The sequence below is a fragment of the Saccostrea cucullata genome, unplaced genomic scaffold, assembly GCF_032062105.1.
Source record: "Saccostrea cucullata isolate Sc308-1 unplaced genomic scaffold, CSIRO_AGI_Scuc_v1 ctg319, whole genome shotgun sequence".
NCBI classification, from domain to species: domain Eukaryota; kingdom Metazoa; phylum Mollusca; class Bivalvia; order Ostreida; family Ostreidae; genus Saccostrea; species Saccostrea cuccullata.
The window spans coordinates 201,730-221,440 of record NW_026920610.1 but is presented as its reverse complement, the minus strand read 5'-3'; the positions used below and the strand labels follow the sequence as shown (position 1 = coordinate 221,440).

Below are 19,711 nucleotides of genomic sequence, written 5' to 3'. Positions count from 1 at the left end.
AATTTTCAGATAATTGAAGCAACAACAATATACACCATTAAATATTCCGAATAAGGTTGAAGGACTAATCGATTTAATGTTTGAATAAATATTTATAATATAAAAAGGTTCTACTTGCGAAGATGCTCATCGCCTTCTGGATCTTGGAGCTAAACCACATAACTGCTTAATGAGTATGATGGGGATAGCCTCAAATGATGATGTGTGGCTGAAGTTAGGAAAACGATTATTGGAATCTGGTGCTGATCCAAATGAGACATCGACTAAAGGAATATCTCTTATTTCAACTGCCATCAAAAGAAATTTGGTTGACTTATTAGAACTTCTCGTTAGATATGGTGCCAACGTTAATTTGATGGACGCTCGTCGTCAGACTCCCTTGGCTTATGCTCGTGAAATGCGTAAGAATTTAATTAATACAAGGAACTTTCAAAAAGTACAATATTTACAACTTTTTATGCCCCCGTAAACGAAGTTTCGAAGTAAAAGACACCATGAGCCTTAATGTGCGTTAATGAAAAAATTGTTCTTAAAAAATAATAAAAAAAGGACTTCAGAGGGTGGGGGTTCAATTGCTGGAAATACTAAGCGTAAAGATTTAAAAGATATTTTTACAAGACCTCCCACTATTTTTAGACTGAAATTCCTCTCTAATCCTGACCTATTTCATAATCTTTTTCATATTTTGGGGGTTATAATAGCATGTTTTGATATATTAAAAATTACAATTCATAGTTTAAGCACTTCAGCTACATGTATACATTGTTTTGTTATAATGCAATATTCGTCTCTAAATGAAGAGAAAAGATCTCGTAAATACGAAACAATTATCTCCTTTTTACGGGATAATTATCTCGTGGTTACATGATATATTTCTCGAAAGTACGATTTTGTATGGCTTTTTAGCTCACCTGAGCCAAAGGCTCAAGTGAGCTTTTCTGATCAAAATTTGTCCGTTGTCTGTCGTCGTCGTTGTTGTAAACTTTTCACATTTTCATCTTCTTCTCATGAACCACTGGGTCAATTTCAACCAAACTTGCTACAAAGAATCCTTGGGTAAAGGGGTTTCAAGTTTGGAAAGATGAAACTCCTGTTGAATCAACCTCAGGTGGGGTACATTAATGTTTGTTCAAATCATGACCCCTGGGGGTAGGGTGAGGCCAAAATGGCCGATCAAAGTTTGACAGAGGAATATATAGGAAAAATCTTTCAAAATCTTCTCAAGAACCACTGGGCCAGAAAAGATGAAACTCATGTGGAATCATCCTCAGGTTGGGTAGATTCAAGTTTGTTCAAATCATGATCCCCGGGGTAGGGTGGGGCCAAAATGGCCGATCAAACTTTGACACAGGAATATATTGGGAAACCTTTTGAAATCTTCTTTTCAAGTACTTTAAAGCCATGCTCAGTGATATTTATAGGGAATCATCCTCAGGTAGTGTAGATTCTAGTTTGTTCAAATCATGACCCCCTGGGGGTTGGGGGTTCAAATTCAGCCCTCCCCCCTCAGTAAACTTTCAGTTCTGATCTGATATGTGCTTTTTCCTAGACAATTGCTCAGATGGGCGATGTGGCCCCTGGGCCTCTTGTTTTTAACATAATATTAATGGGATCTTGTAACATATTGGAAAAAAATTAAAATACATGTAATAGATTAAAACATAAAAGCATATTTTTCCCCCTCATTTTTTACTACTAATTAAAGGATTTTTCAATTTGAAGGTTTGAAAAATAATTTCATTTAATATAGATTTGAACGGTGTTTATTTGCAGGTATTTTCGACAGAGAATTCAAAATTGTTAGGACACTCCTAAAATATCCAGTGAAATGGAACAAAAGAAACTTTATCGATCATCTTTGGATTGTATCGGTGAATGCTATTAGATACTCTAAGAATACACCGTGTGGCTACAAGAATCAAAAGCTCACATTTAACTTGAATAGTGTTTTCACTTTTTCATCGCCGGGGCAGATCTGAAGAATAAACAGTCTGGGTAATGAAATATGAATTTTTTCTTTAGGAACATCCCGTTTAGAACGCTAAAGAAAATCACTAAAATCAAGATATCAAAGATTTTTCAATAATAATAACTCTAGTGGCCAATGAGGTCACCTGAGATTAAAGCTGAACATGAGTTAAACGAGGGCACTTTTGATTGGCATTCGGCAGGAATCTGGGAGAACTTGAAAAGTGACAATTTTATCGAAAAAAATCTAACATTTTTTTTATTCATCGGGTTCCTGTTTAAAGGGAAGGAAAATACATTCCAAAAAGATGAGTTTAGATTTGCTAAATAATAACTTGAAAATTGGCTAGATCAGAAATTTGGCACAAAATGGTTCTCAGTTAAAAACGTTTTACTAAAAAATATAATTCTATATCTCGGTCTCCTCTCCATGATTTTGAAAGGTTATTTGTTTGCATTTAAATTCTGAGAAAAGAACATGCATTTGCAATGGACAGAAGATCAAGTGACCATAAAAAAATCAACTTTTCCCCAAAACTTCCAACTGCATAAATGGGGTGCTTCTTTTGTCCTTTTAAAATCCACCGCATAGGAAGCGGGTATACCTCAGTAAGATGGGCTACCTGTTCAGTGTAATAGTTTTTTTTGGTTCGAGCCTCGCATTGGGCGTGATTATTTTTTCTTTGTTTCATTTTATTTACTGATTTATTAAAATTTTGAATAATTAAAATTTTGGTAATGCAGTTGCATCGAGAGGGAAATCAATTCCAATCTTCTATTCTACTTAAACTTTGATGTTCATGTACATGTACACTTATCATATATGCCTTTTATCGTATAGGTGTCTATTTTTTGTGAAGCAATACTATATATTTTTGTACCCCCTAAACAGTCAAAAATGTTACAATCTAACAAGGTATTTCAAACTAAATGAAATAGCTCTTTTAAAATCTGACCAGCTCTGGTCAGCCAACCAAATTATGGACATTTAAATCATAATTTTTTCGTACAAATGATCCCTGCAGATCATAGGCAAAACTCGCCTATCTTCTTTTTAAATAAGAGTAAAATTAAATTTCTAAAGACCGTTGATGTCTAGCTGCTATATTGATCCTGCTTCAATATATTTTTGCTGCATGGACCAGACTTGAAAGGACCTCTGCTTCATAATCATTGTGTTCCACTATGGCGCGACAAGAATGACCTTTCTTTGCTTCTGCCAAAAAACAAAATTATTTAATATGTTCAATTTCAGTCATCAATGTAAAAAGTTAAAAAAACACAAATATACGTTCATTGAAGCAAAATGAAAAGGTAAACCAATCGGGTGTAACAAATGAGTGCAGATATAAGTGATAGGAAAATTTGAATGGCGTATGCCTAATTCTGAGTCGAGTTCAGCTTTGAGACTTTTTTTCAACACAAGTTTCTATTTTTTAAATTTTCATGGGGTTCGAATTCTTAATCCTTTGATTTTCATAATTGTTGTTACCTTAAATTTTCTCACAATTCTTTGTTTTGGTTAGAAATGTGTAATTTAGTTATACATGTTATTTTTGTTTATTTCAGAGCTCGTTTGAAATTATTGGCAGGTTTTGGATTAATTGAGTCCATGAAATATTTTATGCGCTGTGGCTGGAACATCGACACAGACAGAGAATGGTTTCAAAGTTTAGAAAACGTCAATCAGTTAGCTCATGGTTTTGGTATCGATGATACCGACTATAAACCCCAGATTACGCCTGAAAAATTCAAATCTTTTAAAGCTGTATTTAACGAAATTTTGAGAGAACCAAAATCTCTACTAAACCTTTGCAGACATAAAATTCGTAAGGAGCTTTCATTTCGTGGTCATAGTATTCTGCCATTAGTTGATGATCTACCACTTCCAACAAAATTAAAATCTTTCATGAAATTTGAAGATCTTGAAGGTCCGGACGAAGAGGAAGTGATCGTAAACCTGAAAGGGTACTGTGTATTTTAAGCTTAATATTTTGTTTTCTATAGAAATATTTACTTAACCTGTTTTATACAACTATCAATTTCGGAATAAGATTTTACTTCGATTTAAGATTATTGGTATTTTATGGATACTTGTATCTAATCTAATATACTGCAGTGTAAATAAATTTCTTCTAAAAATGTTTAAGGACCCCCTATACTCTAATGAATGTTGTTTTCAGAAAATTACTGTAGATTTCTAAATATACGCGAGGAATTAATTATCGCGTAATTTCACGAGAAGCACCACACGCGAAATAAAAGTACTCGCCTTTATTTTTATGGTGCTGGAAATTTACTGAATATGTAAAATCTCTTGACCAACTGTCCATTTGCGAATTATTGTTCTCGCGATTTGAGTTGAAGAGCCCATTCGCGATAAAAAAAACTCAACTAAAATAAGGAATTTACGGTTTATATCGTAATGCAAATTATTTGAAATTATATAATTCGTCGTAATGTGAAGAGTGTGCCTTTTTATCCAGGAAAAATATTCAAAACAATAAAGTAATCATAAAGAAAAATCGCGTTAACTCACTCAAGCGGACAAAATATTACTCTCCATAGTCTAATATAATGCTTAGAACCCTTGGATTAATTTTATTTTATGACACACTGTACAGATTACAATTAATTCTATTCAATGTCAAATCGTGGGTCTGTCTAACTACACAAAATTACTCTGAAATCAAGGTGAAGTGTTCAGAGGGTCCTAAGAAAATAATAATCTTACGTTATTTCTTTAAAAAAAATATATGAAAATTTACTACAAAAGGAGGAGAAATGAATCATGGTATCCATTTTCTTTTTCAGCTCGATGTCTGATGATGATGGGGAGGAGGATCCTTAACACAGATTTAGCAGACAATGAAACATGCAACAAGTCCTAGGCTAAACAACATTCATCGTTTAGTTAGACAAACTAAAATATTTATACAAATCCGTTTGTAAACAATTCTAACAAACTATTTCAATGCTATTTTCACTTGCTGTGTCTCCATTTTGATTTTCTTTTCCATATGAGTGAAAAAATCGCACGGGGTATAAAATAAAAAAAAATATCAATCAATATTCTTTACTGGTAGAAGTTTAATCATTCTTTAAAATTTCTTATACCGAGTTATACAGTGTTACTTTTCTTGACCAGTGTAACGTAGAATTGTGAGGCCTGTTGAAAATTTAACAGACGTGTTGAATTAAGATCCTATGCCGATGAGATTTAAGCCGGGTCTTGGAATTTTTATCATGAAATCGGTTATAAATTCAACAGCATAAAATATCAAAAAGATGCTCGAGTTTTTGATTGACAATATTTATATGTTGATTTTGAAGACCAGGTCTTCCAACAATCAATTGGAATTTCCTTGGGTATCAAAAGACCTAATTTAGTATTCATTTGAAGCAGAATTTGTGCAAAGTCTTTTGCGTGAAAGGAAGAAAACAATTGCTGTGGCCTTCAACTCATCATTTAAATATATCGACGAGGTATTGTTGATTTATAATGTACAATTTTCTTTAAAATGTTATCATTTGTATATTTAAGATGCACTAAACTTTAAAGGCTTTAAAAGGACAGTCAATAATATTTAAAAATATTTTTTTAACAAGAATACATTCTTAGTTTTATAGTTTGAATATAATTTTAAACTAATTAATTATGTCTCTAAAGATAAGAAGGCGTTTGGAGGGAAGATGAAATGTGAAATTTGAAATGGGATTTTATACTTTGTGACTATATATGGCTTTCTGGACATGTACATTTTTACTTCCCCCATTATCTTAACCCAAAAACGGAATCCCATTCAGGAAAGATTTAATACCAATGTTTAGGCCATGTTCAAAAAAAGAAAGAACATTTAGACAGCTCGAGAGCAGTTTTTTTTTCTAAAACTGTCACAACGTTTTCTCTGTTATAATAAATATGTACAGTTCTTAAAATGCGTTTTAATTACTAGACGTGTTTAGTCTGTAATCTAATAAATGCACTTACAAAAAAGTACAATTTTGTTTTTTATCTTTGTTTGGTCCTCTGCAGAAAACGGTATTTCTTACTTTACAATTCTGAACAAATAATTGTTTTTGTATTTATTTGTTCGAAACAAAGAAAAGTTTCAAGCTTCTTAGTCAAATATATCCTGAATTTGAAGATAAAGTTGCTCTTCTTTAAAGTTATCACATTTTGATGACATTCTTAATTTTGCCATACATTGACATTTTACTCCTAAAAAGATCTAAAAAAGAACTAACTGCAGATGACTGAGACACGATGCACGCTACGTTTATTTACTTTTTTTCATAATTCCTAAATTGTGTAATATAGATTTAAATATTCCCCATGCTTTTTGAAACAATGGTTGAAATTAGCTTTTATTCATAGTCAGTTATTCATTGTCATGGACTAACTCGTGGTATAACGAGATCCACCGATCCATTTCCTTCCCAAAATAATCAATTTCATACATTAAATAAATGCATATAGCAAGCCAACTGTCCACTTCTTCACTCTGAAATCAAATATCCATGAACTGATATTTTATATTCCTCAGATTTTCTCCAATAATTATTTCCTTGAAACACGAACATTTCATCAGATGAAAATGATGATTTCATTGTATGCCTTAGTTCAGTGACTTTGTTTTTTTTAGTTAGTCTCGTTAATCTTCATTTCTTTCTCTACCGCCTCCAGAGCCCCTAGACATTTGACCGTCACATTCAATGTCCCTATAACCTCCTTCTCGTTTTTAACATCATGGACTGCAATGAGAATAAAGTATTTATGGATCATTTCCCTCTAGTACGAAGAAATAAAAATGCATAAAATCTTTGATGATTCATTCTTAATTGAATTTTTTTATCTGTAATAAAATTGTTTAAAACTGTATACATGTGCATTATTAATGCAGAGAGGTTTATCTCATTTTAAGTACTTTTTATTTGAAATCTTATTTTGTGAACCCCAATTGTCAAATTAAAATATTAATAACTAGAACAGTTATTCAGAATTACCAACTTCGTTTTGTTCATGTACTAACCATTAAGTAATTGAATTAGTATTAAATAAATACACAGGTCTGTATTGCAACTCCATCCCCTTCCCGTGAAAGACTTCAACCAATTGTAACAAGAATTTCATAAATGAATCATAAAGGATGTGTAATACAGGTAAGGGTGCATCGCCAGGTATGAATTTACTGTACACTGGGAATTTTTCGCCCCCGTTTTATTTTTGCCCCTTTTCGCTCTACCGTTACCTGTGCGAATTTAAAACGCGGAAATCTCAAAAGTTAAAAATAAATCTAATGCATTTCCTTCAACTTATTCAGAGAACCTGAAATATAAAAGCAGAGTCATTGCATGTAAACGTTTGTTCGTAAATGGGTCATTTTCAAAAAATGTCCAAATTCCTGTTATACAAGCTTTTTTGAAAATATTGCAATAAAATAAAAAAGAAATTTTACCCGATGAATTTAACAACAATCTATAAGTGTAGGAAAAAATTAATTGCGATTTATTTTAAAAATTGACTTGAAAACTGAAAAAAGTCCTTCAACCTGAGTTAAATTCAAGAGGATTGCTTGTGATTTCGCCTGATGTTTGACTTCAGCTCTGATTATTGATGTAGTAAATATAATTAAGCAGTGTAAAATGACCTTTATTGTGTTGTACATGTTTAATACTGTCTAAATGCATGCTAAAATGTGATTGAAAAAGAGTAAGAATATGATTTTTTTAATGGTAAGTGTGTGTTATTTTTGCCGTGTCCTTGAAGTAACCAGGACATAAAAGTTATCTGTAACAGTTATCTTTCCTAAAGAAACTCTTCACTATCAGCCTCCTTCTTTTGATCTTGTTCCCGCCAAAATATCATGAGACACTAAACACAGATCTTTTATACCATAGGCGCAATATGTGGTTGAAGGCAAGTTTGATTGCAATAGTAATTTATTTTTGAGTCCTAGGAGTTACTTAGATATTGTGAGGATAAATTAATTTACCATTTCTTTGATGCATTGAGCAAGTTTATAACAAAATACCTATCATCTAGGAGCTATGCTTTATGTTCATATGTCAGCTATTGTTTTTATACTTCCAGTTATTTATATAATAATTCCCTGGTGTTACTGTCCATTTTGTTACTGCAAGAAAAGTTACTCTAAGGACGTATCTAATTACTCCATGGACAATTTACATAAAAAATAATTAAAAAGAATGCAAGTTGGAGTCATATGTTTTATTTTCCTCCCTTATTTAAAACTAACCAGTAACTAATTTTTTTTTAAATGCCAAATTATTTACTAAATGTTTTTACCATTTGAAAATCATATGATTTTGCAGTCTTGGTTATGCAAAGGACAGAATTGGGTAACTCCGCGGACCAATTGAAAAAAAAAACCCTTTAAATTGCCAATTTTAATACAACATTTGTGTAAAATTTATTACAATATAAAATAACAGAATTATTTTTATCAAATTGGCATTTATTTTTCATATTATGTTTCCATGAGCTATAAATTAATTAAATAAATAATTTGAGCAACACAAAGGACAATGTTTGGTAACACATTGGATGTAAAAACGATTAAATATTTATGTTATTAATATACTCTTGCATGTTCTTTTGTTTCTGTAGGAAAATATACAACTTTTATTCTTTTTTTGAATAAATTGAAATATCAAAATTCATTATGTAATGCAATCATATCCCCTTTTATGCTCTTTAATAGTATCTTATGGTAACACCATAGACAAATTCAGTTACTCAAGGGACACAGCAAGGATTAAAGATGGAAAAATGAAACAAGCGTTTTGCATATGGACTGGTAATTGTGTTCATTGTATTGCAGAAAACAAATGTGGTGGGATATTGCAATTCAAGTAACAATAAAATAATGAAGTGCTAAAAATAAATGATGGTTAAAAATGGTAACACAAAGGAAGTTTTAGGTAACACTTTGGAATGCGAAATAAGGCAGAATATGATTTGTTTTCTTCAGTCTGAGGATTCTAGTTATGTTCTCTTGATGAAGATGATGTAAACAAGACACATTAAAAAGTTGCAATGAAGCCAATAGAATCCAAGACGTAAAAGATAAATTTATATCATTGAATTGAAAATAATTTTAAAGTTATATCAGATACGGAACATTTCTTTGCAAATGCATTTAAAGTCCTTTAATCATGTAAACCCTTAGATGAAAAAGTCACAAATTGTTCATAACTGTTCTAAAAGGATTTCAAAAGATGTTTTTAAGGAGACAATGTACCAGTCATTACCCTAGAATACAGTTTTGCACTTAGTTGAGGATGTTCTTCAGATTTGTCCAACTGAAATCCCTCATGACTGTGTTCCACATCCTGTAAAAGTTGGTGCTGAAAGAAGTTGTTAACCTTGGATGTACATAAGCTTTAAATTTGAAAATAAAGAAAGTGGTGGTGAAGATTATATAGTGGAGGCAGCATTGGACAACAACAAGGCCAGATATGGTGGCAGGCCACTACATTTCAAGCCACTTTGTTGGACTGTTACCCTGAAGAACTCACAATGAAAGTTTGGCAAACGATCAGTGGATACAAGAGCAAAAAGGCCGGAAAAATATCAATGAAAAAGAGTACAGATTAAAAAAAGTCAAGAGTTCCTGATAGGAAATCCGACTAAAGAAACTGAAAAGACTGACACCCTGGAAGAGAATTTGAGTTCAATAATGAACATCAGACTACAGATGAAGAGAAACCAGATCCCTTGGAAGAGAGATCGGATAAAGATACCGAAAAAATGAACTTAAATGTATGCACAGGGTAAGACGGAACCTAAAACCATGTTATTTTTTAACAGGCCAAAAACTCTCAAAGATAAAAGCTGGTATAGCATTGCTAATGTTTTAATAATATTGTCACCATCATATCTTGTGAATGTGTATTACGTAGAGAGCTCATTGTGGAAAGAGGCTAGCTGTAGATAAATGAAATGAAAATGTAAAATCCATAAAAAGATTAATGCATTCTATATGTTTGAAATCTGGTCATTTACAAATACATGTACATGTACTAGTTTCACAATTATTTCTTCATTAAAAATTAGTTCTAGCTGATCTAAGACTCATCTATGTAAACCTTTGGATCTTTTAAAGATGTCCTTTGTGTTATTTTTTGTCATAGGTGTTACAGCTTCTGCTTGGATATGTAAATACACTAACAAGTACTGATCAATGATTCAAAGTCATGTGATAGTAATCATTTATTATTCGGGCATATCACTTTGATTTCATTTTTCTATTGTCATATATCTTTATGATTGGATAGTTATGTCTATGTCGTTACTCTTTTATCCTTGGTGTTACTAGTCAGACTCAAAATGTATAATAATGAAAGAAATCCCCCGCCAATTTTTTACCTTAAAACCATAAACTCTTATATTCACCTAGGGTAATTTCATTACTATCCTTTTTGCAAGGAAGGGGGGCTACTTTTATTATTTCTTTCTAAGTATTGCACAAAATATCCTTAGTGTAACCTTTATGTCCTTTGTGTTATGCAAATATCCTTGGTGTTACCAACACATTTTCCCTATATATATGTTCTAAATCTTTATACAATTTTATCGAAACTTGCTACACAATACTGTCGTTTTCTAATACTAAGTTTATTTGCAAAGCAAGTATTTTCTGCTGAGGTAAATGATGTATGCTTTAAGTAAACATGTAAGATATAGGCAAAAGTTACAACACTTACAACTTCCAGCTATACTTTATCTGATAATTTTCTGTTATGAAACTTCAGTTTGATTCAATAGAATAATTTTATCACTATGTTGAGATTGTTATTCTAAAAAACTTAATTTTTTTTTAAAATTATGATTTTACTACAACTTTTAACTAAGTAACACCATGGACATTTATTGTTGGGTCCATGTACATATAATGTTTTTTTAGTATAAGTTAATAGAATTCTTTGTGCTTTAACATTGTTTATGCATCTATGATGTTTGAATGCTAAAATAAAACTTTAAAAAGTTTAGATCGCCACATTTATTTTTGTAAAATACTGGTGGTGGAATTTGGACAAATTTTGAAAATGACTCAAATACATTCCTAATCTTCCTACTCGCATGGATATTCAAGATGAAGTTATCAAATATGTCACATTTCTACTCGCATCTTCTTGGTAAATCAAATACTTGCCATCAATAATTACTTCCTCGAAATCTTTTCTTGACCTCAGGATCTCTTTGACGTCAACAAAAGCCACGCCCACGTCTTGACACTCGGCATCCACATCATCATCTGGAGGTTCACTCACAATGGTGAAACGAATTCTGAAAGCATTACATTTAACCCTTTAAACCAAAGGAAAAAAAGAATTGAAGCTTATATCTATGTGCTTAAATCAATAATCCCATTTCTTCCAAATGATTCTCGCCCATTTCAAAATTCAAAGTTCTAGGAATAAAGATCGATTTTATGGAAAAATACAGATTTCATACTAGTTAATGCAAATACAAATTTAATACGAATTTATGCAAAAATCAAATTGCATACTCTCAAAAGGATATGAAGTAAATGCAAGTTCTGATATTTTTATCCATTTTATACATATACATGTATTATGCTAAATCATAATACCCAGTGTGCGATACGAATCTATGATGTCTAAATAATTCAAATCAGCGACTGGTCCCAAAATTCATATCAGGTTTAAGAACGACATGTAACACTGCACATTAAACCGAATTGCTTTCATAAAATTTTAAAGTAAATTCACCTAATTTTTTTAAATTTCATACTTTTCATACAAGTTACATACTACAGTGTTTTAAATAGGGTCTTTTGGACTTTAAAGAAAAAGATCGTGTACACACTCAAAACAATATTTAGTAACTTTCTTCCAGCACCAACATAAAAATATTTTATGTAAATGATAAAAATACAACTACCTACTATAATACAAATTAAAAGTCATATCAACCTTCCGGCATGATCCAAGGGCTGCTCATATGCCACTTAGGTTGATATGACAATTGATATAAATTTTAGTACGTGATATATTCTCTATTTATCCTATACTTACTAATAGCAGTAAAAAGACCGATTCTGCATTGTTCGATACGGATCAAAGGCATATTCTATTATATGTCTCTGACAGGATACAAATTAACGATCAAACCAAAAACCCATGTCATATATCAAATGTAACATTTTGCTTAAATCACACTTAAGTGTAAAATAACATTTTTTTTTAAATTTTTAGGCTAATTCAAAAATGCTTTGTATATACCATGTACTAGAATATTTCACAAAATATGTTTTGAAATAACGTAAAATTGGCTCCTTTAAATCTAAAAGAACAGTCGTCTACATGCACAAAAATTGGTTATGTCCTTCTTTGAACTCATTTCCTATAAATGGAATACTACATTTTAAAGCCATCATATCATGTCATGATACAACTCTCAGGCCCGAAACCCTCCTTCCTGATGAAAAAGATTTAAGTATGAAGTATTTATATAAATATTATAGGGAGCAGAGGATATCTCAAGACCGCCATACCTGCCCTGTTCTGGATCATCTGGTAACAACATGGCTGCCAGATACTGTCTTCTCTCGTAATTCTTCTGCATGTCTACCTGGAAAGCTGTGGAATAAAAGTCATAATTCAATAAGGATGTTATCCACTACTTACTCTCTCAATTTTTATAAACTAATTACTTACTCTTTGTAAAGTTGTAAGCAATACGGATATTATAGGTTTAGGAAGAGAGAATGTCTCAAGTTGTTCTGGATCAATTCCCAGGAAACTGTAGGCTACAAACAGCTGCTTAAACTTGTCATTGCCAAGCACATGTGCATTTTCTTTCAATGACAGGTGAGATATTGAGATTGTCACTCTGTCTGACTGTGAAAATAAGAATACTTATATGCTTTCCAAGTTAAAGAAATATAAACGCATCATACTTAATTCCTCCATGAAATTTGAAAAATCATGCTACAATGTATGAATAAAATTTGACGTACTGCATTATTGCTGACCTTGTCCCGACGTTTAGGTTTAGGATTCATCACGTCAATGTCACTGCTGTCCTCACTGTCTGTCTCCAACTGTAGTGTATTTGATATTCCCCCCGCCTCTGTCTGATGGGAGGACTGGGGCTGTCGTAAAGATCCCCCGTGTTTCTCTGTTTCCCCTTTATCCTTTGCTTCTGTTAATTCATTTAAAGTAAGTTGCCATGTTTATTTTTTCTAACTATAGTAGTTTATTGTTATCATATATCATTATCTGAAAATATATTTATTTTTATAATTTGAAAACTTATGAGTAATTTGAGATTAACCTTAGAACGTTTAAAGGCTCGGATCTCTTAAATTTAGATACTTTGAGGCCAAAACATTTCTTATACCGGATACACTTATATACTGAAAAATAAAACTTTTCCATTTTCCTTAAACCGTGAAAATTTGAACCAGTGAAAATAATGATAATGGTAACAATGTGACATAAGAGGATGACTAAATTATGTTTTAAGTGTTTATAGTTTTTTTTCAGTAAGTACCTTTAAGTATCATTTCTTTCTCTACCGCCTCCAAAACAGCCAGACATTTGACAGTCACATTTAGTGTCCCTATAACCTCCTTCTTATTCTTCACAGCATGGACTAAAATGGGAAAAACATTTCTGTCACACAGAAATAGAAGATTATGAGGTATAGATCTTGTGAAACAGTAAAAATTAAAAACAAGAGGCCCATGGGCCACATCGCTCACCTGAGAAGCTTTGGTGATGCAGTTCTTTACCAGATTTCCCCTCTACTTACATCTATTGTGGCCCCTTACCCCCTCCCAACCCCCATCTTTAGTTTAATAATTTAGAATCTACACTACCCCCAGGATGCTTCCACCTAAATTGCAGCTTTCCTGGCCTACTGGTGCTTGAGAAGAAGGTTTTTCCAATATATTTCCATATAAAACTATGACTCCCTAATGTGGTCAATCCCTTCTCCCGGGTCATGATTTTAACAATTTAGAATCTACACTACCCCAGGGTGCTTCCATATAAGTTTCAGCTTTCCTGGCCTACTGGTTCTTGAAAAGAAGATTTTTAAAGATTTTTTCTATATATTTTTTATGTAAACCTTTTGACCTCAAAATCAATAGGGTTCTTCTTTAGTCCATAGGGACTTGATATGCAAAATTTCATTGCAAAAGCTCTAAGGGTTCTCGAGATATCGTGTGGAAACGAAAGCGTTACAGACAGACAGAATGACGGTCAGACGGACGGACGGACGGACGGACAGACGGATGGACAGACCCAAATTAATATCCCCCACTTTTCAAGCGGGGGACAACAATACCAATACCTCGCCTTATATAAATATTCATGATCTGTGTGAACAAGAAGGCAAATATCTACTGGCTTACTATTAATATCTTGTCCTTCCACATCCTTCTTTGACCTGAGAATCTCTTTGAGATCTACAAAAGCCTCGCCGATGTCTTCACAATCCATATCAATGTCATCGTCAGGATCGGTCACCACAGTGAAACGAATTCTGAAAATATTAGAACCGACCGCTACTAACTACAGAGAAAAAAAAAGAAAGCTAATACTTGTGCATGTGTGTTTCATGTATTTAGCACAACACTCTATTGTTCCTTTATTTCATAATTCATACTGCTAGGTGTAGATTCACTGTATGCCAAATGGAGATTTTTAAAGACTTGCACGAAGGTAAGAGGTTAAGTCAAATTTAAGTTCTGATATATAGCTTTCCATCACCTTACCTGCCTTGTTCTGGATCATCTGGTAACAACATGCTCGCCAAATACTGTCTTCTCTCGTAATTTGTCTGCATATCTACCCTGAAAGCTTTAGAATATATATAGTCTGGGACCAGATTCAGCAGGAATTACTGAGTACCTTCATTTTAAGATCATGACTATATGCTAACTGATACTTACAAGTAATCTATCAATTATTATAATACGTATATGGCTTACTTTTGGTGAAGTTGAAGGCAATGGGGATATTCGCCTTAGGTTTAGGAAGAGAAAATGGCGTTTCAAGTTCTGCTGGGTCAATGCCTAGGAAATTGTAGGCTACAAACAAGTTTTTAACATTGCCATTGCCCAGCACATTTGCATTTTCGTTTAATGAAAGATGAGATATTACTACCGTCACACTGTCAGCCTGTGAAAAACAAAACAAGAATTAATATACTCGATGTCATGTATATCATTTCAAATACTTAGTATATGGAAGTCATTATTACTAATTTCCAGGATTGATCAGACAATCATGAATAAGGTGTACAATAATTCTTTATTAAAATTCGACATACCTCTTCATTGACAGATTTCATCTGTAGATTGTTTGAGTTCTCCTTTTTTGTTTTTAGGCAGGGTTGTGGCCGTGGTATAGTCTTCCCTTTGTGCTTTTGTTTTTTAGATATTCCCTCTTTCATTTTTTCTGTTAATTCATAAAATATTATTCCCACGATTATTTTCTCGAAGTTACTGATTAATTGTACATCATCTGTATCGAACCATGGCATAAATTTGAAAATGAGTGGGAATTGTAGGCAATGGAGGTGGATGAACAAAGTGTGCAAAGTACCAACAGCGAAATAATTTTTAATTTGAGAATTTAGCTTATATGTAATACATAAACAGTATGAATTTATTATAGATATCTGGAGTTAAGTATTTGTGATTTTCATTACGTTGAGTCTCGATCGAGGAACATTATTTTATACAGAAATGTTCAGATGTTAAAACCTTCTTCTCTTGAACAACAAAGAGATAAGTCAAATGTATATTAAAGCATCCTGTAGTAGTGTAGATTCAATTTTGTTTAGATCATAAATATCGCCACTGGGTATATTGTTTCACTACAAAAGGTATCAAAATGTCATATAAGAATACACGTGCATGTATATAGGATTATGAATCCGATGATGATTAAAAAAATGTGACACAGGAAAGCTTTGTAGCTCATGGCCTCTTGTTTAGTGAAAACTCTTGTAACACTGTATCAGAGTATGACAGTCTGTGGTAGTTTTTTTTTACTGATATACATGTATGGTCATTATTTCCTTTACATTTCACAAAACTATCTCCAAGGAACAAATGGTAAGCAAAATCTCACGCTAGCTATAAATATATAGGGATTCAATGGTTGATTTGATACAGGCGTAATTTGTATTCAAACCTAGTATTTTACATTACATAAATTGAATACTTTTCGTTATCTCCATATCCTTCATATTGAAATTATTCAATAAAACATTTACCCTTATTTGTGATTATAAATTGAGAGTGTTAGTATCTTTTCTTTCAGTAAGTACCTTCAATTTTCATTTCTTTCTCTACCGCCTCCAGAGCAGCCAGACATTTGACAGTCACATTGAGTGTCCCTATAACCTCCTTCTCATTCTTCACAGAATGGACTGAAATAGGAAAAATTATATGAAACATGTCATTCTGTTACACAAAAATAAAAGACATAGCACTGCACAACTGTAAAAAGACAAATTGATCTTTATGTATGTGGAATATAAAATGATTAAACGCAGTGAACAGTATGTTGCCTGTTCTGGTGTTTTTTATTTATTGTATTCATGGCAGTATTGCATTATTTGAATAATTTTTTGTATCTTTGTACGGTTTTTGTGGGGTTTTATACTTTTTATAAAATAATAATTTGTATTAACAGTAGATATCAAACCTGAAATACGCTTACTTTTTCTTTCGCCATTTTACACTGTTAATTAAAGATCTTGGAGAAATCTTTAATATTCAATAACTACTGTAATTGGTAGAATGTAAAAAGTTGGCTTGATCAATAATCTTGATCTTATGACATTGATTCCGAGTATGCCGCCTAAAATTCTCTAGGCCTTGATTGTATAATAAATATGTAGCTTATTGATGGAAGGTGCTCAAGTTTTTGTCAAACAATAAGTTTATCTAAATGACCCCATTGTTTCTTTCTCTGACCATCCTCTCTGTCGAGAAAATACACTTTTTGAAATATATACATACAACAGGTTAATATATTCTGATAGTATAAAGTATAAATAGTCTTGACTCTTTTGTCTCAATTATTTGACATTAAAAGTCTACCAGTGAATGAATATCTTTTTTCGTATCAAATATCTAAGTAAACTAACGATTGAAATAGAAAACATCCAAAATATTAAGATACAAAGTCATGAAGATAAAATTAATCACTTTGAACATTGATCTTTAAATTTAACCAAGTCAATCAAAATACAGAAACAGGTGTTTTCCTCCAACTGTCCTCAACCTATGTTAAGTGAACCTGAAGATTGTGAAGTCTAACGAAATAGAATTATGTGTGATACAGGAATATTAATTTTTTATTCACATTAAAAACCCTTCTCCAAACATGAATATTTATGACCATTGACAATAAGAACGGCATATTTCAACTCGTCGGGTGCTTTACAGTTTAAATACTTACGGTTGATATTTTGCTCCTCGACATCTTTCTTTGATCTAAGAATCTCCCTGACGTCAACAAAAGCCACGCCGATCTCCTCGCAGTCTGCATCTATATCATCGTCTGGATCACTCACCAAAGTGAAACTTATTCTTAAAACCAAAGGTAAAGGCAATGCTCCCTATTTGAAGCTGTTTTCCTCGTTGTATATAGGACTTCCCCCATTGCCAGACTTTTGTCAGGAAGATGGGCTATATACCGATTCTTCATCCCAAAAGTCTGGCTATATATACACTGTAGTGAGGATTCCTCCCCGGGAAATTAGCTATTTAGTGTGCCTTTTCCAGAATAAGTCTCAGTATGTAGCAATTCTTTTGGTGGAAAACTCACCATATATCTTTATTTCCCCTTTCATACTAGGCTTCCCCTTTAAATCGGCTTCGTTCGTACAGCTACAACTATTTCTATACTATAGTTTCTTAAGAAAAATATTGTCTGTTTGGAAATAGTCTTACATGTAGAAATGGAACAATAATTAGGCACCAGCTAATTATATGTCTATATATCTAACTAAACTTAAGTTCAAAACTACATGCAAATAAAAAATATTTTTACCTGCAGAATTCAATTTTCTGCAGCTAGAATAAACGGAGTTCAGTATCAATTAGTGTCAACCAAAATTTACCCCATATGTCTTTTTCTTTCCAGGATTACGGTATGTCATATTTTTAACTGACAATTATTCCTGTTTTTAGACATTTAAAAAAATCTTATCAACCATTTTTTTCTTTTGGTCAATTTGTATTGTTTGATATGATATCTTAAACATTATGTTCTACCTCGAATTGGAAAAAATGAGGAAACGAGTGTAAGCCATTTTTATGGCCATAATTTTCAGATGTAGAAAGCATTCAACATTTATTTCTTAATTTTCATATTTAAATAAAAGGGGTCTTCATACAAACGCATAAATAAACAATATGAATAAAACCCCAAAACAGGCGCATATTGGGGGGCCTCACTTTTGTTCATTAAGGGTCATTCTACAGCCATTCTTCCATCAGGAAAGATCATACTAGTATTTAGCAAGTCTTCCGGGGGGAGTCTCACCATGGGGAAATTCTCAGTATATGACAGTCATTAACATTAATACAGGGTATTCTGTTCTTGCATAGCAAAATTCTTACTGCTAGATGTAGATCAACTTTACGCCAGGTTGAGATTTAGAACTTTTAGGAGGGAAGAAGTTTTGGCAGGTTTTGATTTGTGAATAAATCCTCACATGAAGGAAATTTTATATTTATGATAAAATATATATTTTAAACTATACCTGCCATGTTCTGGATCATCTGGTAACAGCATGGCTGCCAGATACTGTCTTCTCTCGTAATTCTTCTGAATGTCCACCTGGAACGCTTGTGGAATATAAAGAGATAGTATAAATAATAATCTCTTTCATGCAATATTATCTGATACTTAATCTTCCAATTATTGTACACAGTACGCTTACGACTTACTCTTTGTGAAGTTGTAGGCAATAGGGATATTTGCCTGAGGTTTAGGAAGAGAGAATGTCTCAAGTTCCTCTGGATCAATTCCCAGAAATCTGTATGCTACGAACAGTTGTTTTACTTTGTCATTGTCCAGGATTTTTGCACTATTGTTTAATGACAGGTGAGATACTGCAACTTTCACACTGTCAGTCTGTGAAAGGCAAGTGAAGAGAATTACTATGTATTTATTCTGCTTATTTCAAAGACTGAAATATGAACATTTCAAAATAACTTATTTAGAAAGAATATCAATGTAAAACATCATGTTTCAATTAATAAATAAAATTTTACGTACCACTTTACTGACGGTCTTGCCATGACGATTTGGTTTAGGATTCATTGCTACAATGTTTTCGCTGTTTGTCTCCACATCTAACTTTTTTTTACATACAATGTATTCCAATTCGGATGGATTTTTTTTTTGTGTGTTTCTTTTTGATACTCTACTTTCTCACTAATATTCCTCTCTACTTCTCATGTTTAGCAATGTAAAAACTTGGCCCGGTATTAATCATTTTAACGGCGTGTCTCCAGTCAAACCATGCAAAATGCGAAAAATGTCAAGAAACAAGGATTTAAAAAAAAACATTGTTTGATATTTGTTTAAAAACTTTAATCAAAATGTAAAAGTTAATTTACAGACAACATAGTTTAAAGCAAATGCGTTTCAAAGATGTTTTTTTAAATTACCTATTTATTTACCGAGGCCACAAAAATAACAGAGATCAGAACAGTAA

The 19,711-nt window shown here is 32.4% G+C and overlaps 1 protein-coding gene and 1 pseudogene across 2 annotated transcripts; one reads left to right on the top strand and one right to left on the bottom strand.

Moving 5' to 3' along the window:
• Positions 1 to 76: 76 nt before the first annotated feature.
• On the top strand, positions 77 to 5,005 carry LOC134253082 (uncharacterized). 2 transcript variants are annotated; one of them, XR_009989069.1, is made up of 4 exons: positions 77 to 401; positions 1,774 to 1,995; positions 3,538 to 3,936; positions 4,783 to 5,005. XR_009989069.1 is itself a non-coding variant. In XM_062735601.1 (2 exons), exons 1-2 carry the CDS (start codon positions 170 to 172, stop codon positions 1,977 to 1,979), a joined length of 438 nt encoding a protein of 145 aa, XP_062591585.1. In that variant the 5' UTR covers positions 77 to 169; the 3' UTR covers positions 1,980 to 2,005. The 2 variants fall into 2 exon arrangements, 1 of the variants encoding a protein (XP_062591585.1); XM_062735601.1 differs by lacking the exons at positions 3,538 to 3,936; positions 4,783 to 5,005 and having other exon boundaries at positions 1,774 to 2,005.
• A 688-nt stretch (positions 5,006 to 5,693) lies between these two features.
• LOC134253601 (uncharacterized) lies at positions 5,694 to 19,651 on the bottom strand (annotated as a pseudogene).
• Between the last annotated feature and the right edge of the window lie 60 nt (positions 19,652 to 19,711).

Excerpts from the sequence above, each read along its gene's own strand:
- LOC134253082 (XM_062735601.1), top strand. The coding sequence starts at position 170 with ATGAGTATGATGGGGATAGCCTCAAATGATGATGTGTGGCTGAAGTTA. Across the intron at positions 402-1,773 it reads GGCTTATGCTCGTGAAATGC|GTATTTTCGACAGAGAATTC; the intron begins GTAAGAATTTAA and ends GTTTATTTGCAG.